Genomic DNA, 3,958 nt, shown 5'->3' with positions numbered 1-3,958 from the left:
ATCTTATGCTCACCAACAGCAAAGGTTAATACACAAACAATGACCTGCTGAAGGTCTTGGCTAGGCCAAAGAGTCAACCAGCACAGTCAACCAGCACAGTCAACCAACCCTGAGTCAACCAGCACAGTCAACCAACGCTGAGTCAACCAGCACAGTCAACCAACACAGTCAACCAGCACAGTCAACCAACACTGAGTCAACCAGCACAGTCAACCAACACTGAGTCAACCAGCACAGAGTCAATCAGCACAGTCAACCAACGCTGAGTCAACCAGCACAGTCAACCAGCACAGTCAACCAACGCTGAGTCAACCAGCACAGTCAACCAGCACAGTCAACCAACGCTGAGTCAACCAACACAGTCAACCAACACTGAGTCAACCAGCACAGTCAACCAACGCTGAGTCAACCAGCACAGTCAACCAACGCTGAGTCAACCAGCACAGAGTCAATCAGCACAGTCAACCAACGCTGAGTCAACCAGCACAGTCAACCAACGCTGAGTCAACCAGCACAGTCAACCAGCACAGAGTCAACCAGCACAGTCAACCAGCACAGTCAACCAGCACAGTCAACCAACACAGTCAACCAACACAGTCAACCAGCACAGTCAACCAACACAGTCAACCAGCACAGTCAACCAACACAGAGTCAACCAATACAGAGTCAACCAGCACAGAGTCAACCAGCACAGTCAACCAACACAGTTAACCAGCACAGTCAACCAACACAGTGTCAACCAACACAGAGTCAACCAGCACAGAGTCAACCAGCACAGTCAACCAACACAGTCAACCAGCACAGTCAACCAGGCCAAAGAGTCAACCAGCACAGAGTCAACCAGCACAGCATCCACGAGCATCGAAGCACATGCAGTGTGTGGAGTGGAGGTGCTTCTGCTGTAGGGGAGTGAGACACTGACAAATCCACATCAACACGCCCCACACTGTGAAGACATGCAGCTCCTGGCAGACAGCAGAGGATTGTGGGATAAGAGAAGGTCATGTAAGAACATGTCCAGAGGCTCCATTTGACCCTAGAGTGTCTCATGTGGTGGTGATACGATTCATAATCCATTTGACCCTAGCATGTCTTGTCTGGTGGTGAGACAATGTTTAACCCATTTGACCCTAGTGTGTCTTGTGTGGTGGTGAGACAATGTTTAACCCATTTGACCCTAGCGTGTTTCGTGTGGTGGTGAGACAATGTTTAACCCATTTGACCCTAGCGTGTCTCGTGTGGTGGTGAGACAATGTTTAACCCATTTGACCCTAGCGTGTCTCGTGTGGTGGTGAGACAATGTTTAACCCATTTGACCCTAGCGTGTCTCGTGTGGTGGTGAGACAATGTTTAACCCATTTGACCCTAGGGTGTCTCTTGTGGAGGTGAGACAATGTTTAACCCATTTGACCCTAGCGTGTCTCGTCTGGTGGTGAGACAATGTTTAACCCATTTGACCCTGGCATGTCTCTTGTGGTGGTGAGACAATGTTTAACCCATTTGACCCTAGCGTGTCTCGTGTGGTGGTGAGACAATGTTTAACCCATTTGACCCTAGCGTGTCTCGTATGGTGGTGAGACAATGTTTAACCCATTTGACCCTAGATAGTCTCGTCTGGTGGTGAGACGTTCATTTGACTCCATGTCTCATCTGGTGGTGAGACGATGCCTTTGCATCAGGTTTCCCACTTGTGGATGATTTGAATAATTCAGAGTGTGGATAGAATGGTAAAGGCACCATGTGTGCAAACGCAGGTCTGTCGTAAACGTGATGACTCTAAACCTTCTCCAAGCCCATAATGATTTATTATGCTTTATAATGGTTGTGACCTTGATTACATGCCTGAATGATGTTGTACTGTTACACACACACACACCAGTTAAAGTCTGTCACTATTACACACACAGAGCGGTTAAAGTCTGTCACTATTACACACACAAAGCGGTTAAAGTCTGTCACTATTACACACACAAATATACCCAGATAAATCCTGCACCCACACTGTTTGAGACCCACTCAAATAAACATATACAGACAAGCAGAGCTACTCAGACACTGAGACATGTCCCTCTGTTTCAGTCACACACACACACACACACACACACACACACACACACACACACACACACACACACACACACACACACACACACACACACACACACACACACACACACACGGCACCATCCAGATGGATTCTCCTCACTCTCTCAGTGAAAGACTGCAAAGACTCACTGGTGAGAGACTGCAGTTATTTCAGTCTCCCTGCAGTTCTCTCTCTCTCTCTCTCTCTCTCTCTCTCTCTCTCTCCATCTCTCTCTCTCTCTCTCTCTCCTACTCTCTTTTCACTGACTTTCTCTCTATCCTCACTCACCCTCCTTCTCTCTCTATTTTTATTCTCTCTCTCAGCTTCTGTCTATTACTCTCTCTCCCCCCTCCCTTCCTCTCTCTCTCCCCCCTCCCTTCCTCTCTCTCTCTCTCTCTCTCTCTCTCTCTCTCTCTCTCTCTCTCTCCCTCCCTTCCTCTCTCTCTCACCACCATTCTCAGAGTAGGCACTGCTCACACTTGTTAAGCTTTTATCGTCTCTCTGTCTCTTTTACTCTCTCTCTCTCTCTCTCTCTCTCTCTCTCTCTCTCTCTCTCTTTTACTCTCTCTCTCGTTCAGTGCCAGCCACTGCGATCATGCCTCATCCTTCTCTCCCTCCTTCTCCCTCTCTTCTTTCCTTCACACATCCCTTCATCAAACACGACTTTCTTACATATCCGCAGTGCACAGGTCCAGCTCCAGTCCTGTGGGCAGGGAGGGGGGGTTGCTGAAGCTCTGCTGTGCCCTTTCTCTTTAACACTCACTTTGTTTCGGGAGCACATTTTGGTGGGACACGGTTTTAAGTTCACAGCGTCTGTTCACAGGGACGATTACAGTTTCTCCGTTTTTCTCAGTGGATTTGAGTCAGCGAGACAGCAGCTTTGCCATCGCGTGGCCGCTTTACCCGATCTCATCTCCTGGAGTTGTGTGAGTGACATCTGCACCGCGTTATACGGGGAAGACCCCCCCCCACCTCAGCTTCCCCGCCTCTGAGGGGGAGGGAGATCCTCCACTCTGGAGGAGAGAAACGGGGAAAAAGAGAAACATCACAGAGGTGAAGAAAACATCAGAGAGAAGAGTGGAGCAGAGTCAAGGGACAAGAAGAAAGATAAGACATCAGTGAAGACATCAGTGAAGACATCAGAGAAGACATCAGTGAAGACATCAGTGAAGACTGCGGCAGTTTCCTGTTCCTAAAGTGGAACGAGTGACCGGGACGAGTTCCAGGAGACCGGGAGGTTCAGATTTATACACACAGACATGCAGAAAGCAGTAAGTTCCTGAAGCCTCCAGTATCCTTTAAATACGGAGATCATCTCGCTTTCTCCACGCGTACTCAGAAGGATCGAGCACAGATGGCCCAGTACCTTCACCTTCCCATTTAAGTCCTCTCCAGTCACGCTCGCAACAGACTCCAGCGTGGAGCTCCAGAAGACCTCACCTGAAGACCTCCTGGAACAGTGCCCGGCTCCTCCGTGACCCCGTGACCTCCTGCATAACCCCGTGACCTCTCCAGCTCGGCTCGGATCGCAGCCATGCAGGTGTCGTTTGCGTGCACGGACCACGGTCTCAAGGCTCCACGGGCCAGCGAACCCAACAAGCAGAACGCATCGAGTCCGAACGCCACGAGCGCGGCCCGGGCCCGGTTCCGCACGGTGGCGCTGATCGCCCGGAGCCTCGGTACCTTCACCCACCGACACCACATCTCACTGAAGGAGTCCACGGGAAAACTCACAGGCATGAAGTACAGGTACGGAACGCCGCTCACCGCACCACACACCGGTCCACAGGTCTCAGATCAGTGCTCTGCACAGACGCAGTGAGTTCATTTGCCACCCCGTGCAGGTGAGCAGATCTCAGATCAGTGCTCTGC

The 3,958-nt window shown here is 50.5% G+C and overlaps 1 protein-coding gene across 1 annotated transcript in view; it reads left to right on the top strand.

Moving 5' to 3' along the window:
* Positions 1–2,549: 2,549 nt before the first annotated feature.
* kcnab1b (potassium voltage-gated channel subfamily A regulatory beta subunit 1b) overlaps positions 2,550–3,958 on the top strand; it is a 63,800-nt gene continuing 62,391 nt past the window's right edge. The window contains exon 1 of the mRNA XM_076981555.1: positions 2,550–3,835. Coding sequence (XP_076837670.1) covers positions 3,621–3,835 — 215 coding nt within the window. The 5' untranslated portion in view covers positions 2,550–3,620. The remainder of the gene's footprint in view (positions 3,836–3,958) is intronic.

The sequence above is a fragment of the Brachyhypopomus gauderio genome, chromosome 19 (assembly GCF_052324685.1).
Source record: "Brachyhypopomus gauderio isolate BG-103 chromosome 19, BGAUD_0.2, whole genome shotgun sequence".
NCBI lineage: Eukaryota > Metazoa > Chordata > Actinopteri > Gymnotiformes > Hypopomidae > Brachyhypopomus > Brachyhypopomus gauderio.
The sequence above is the reverse complement of the archived record's forward strand: the minus strand, read 5'-3'. Positions and strand labels throughout refer to the sequence as shown.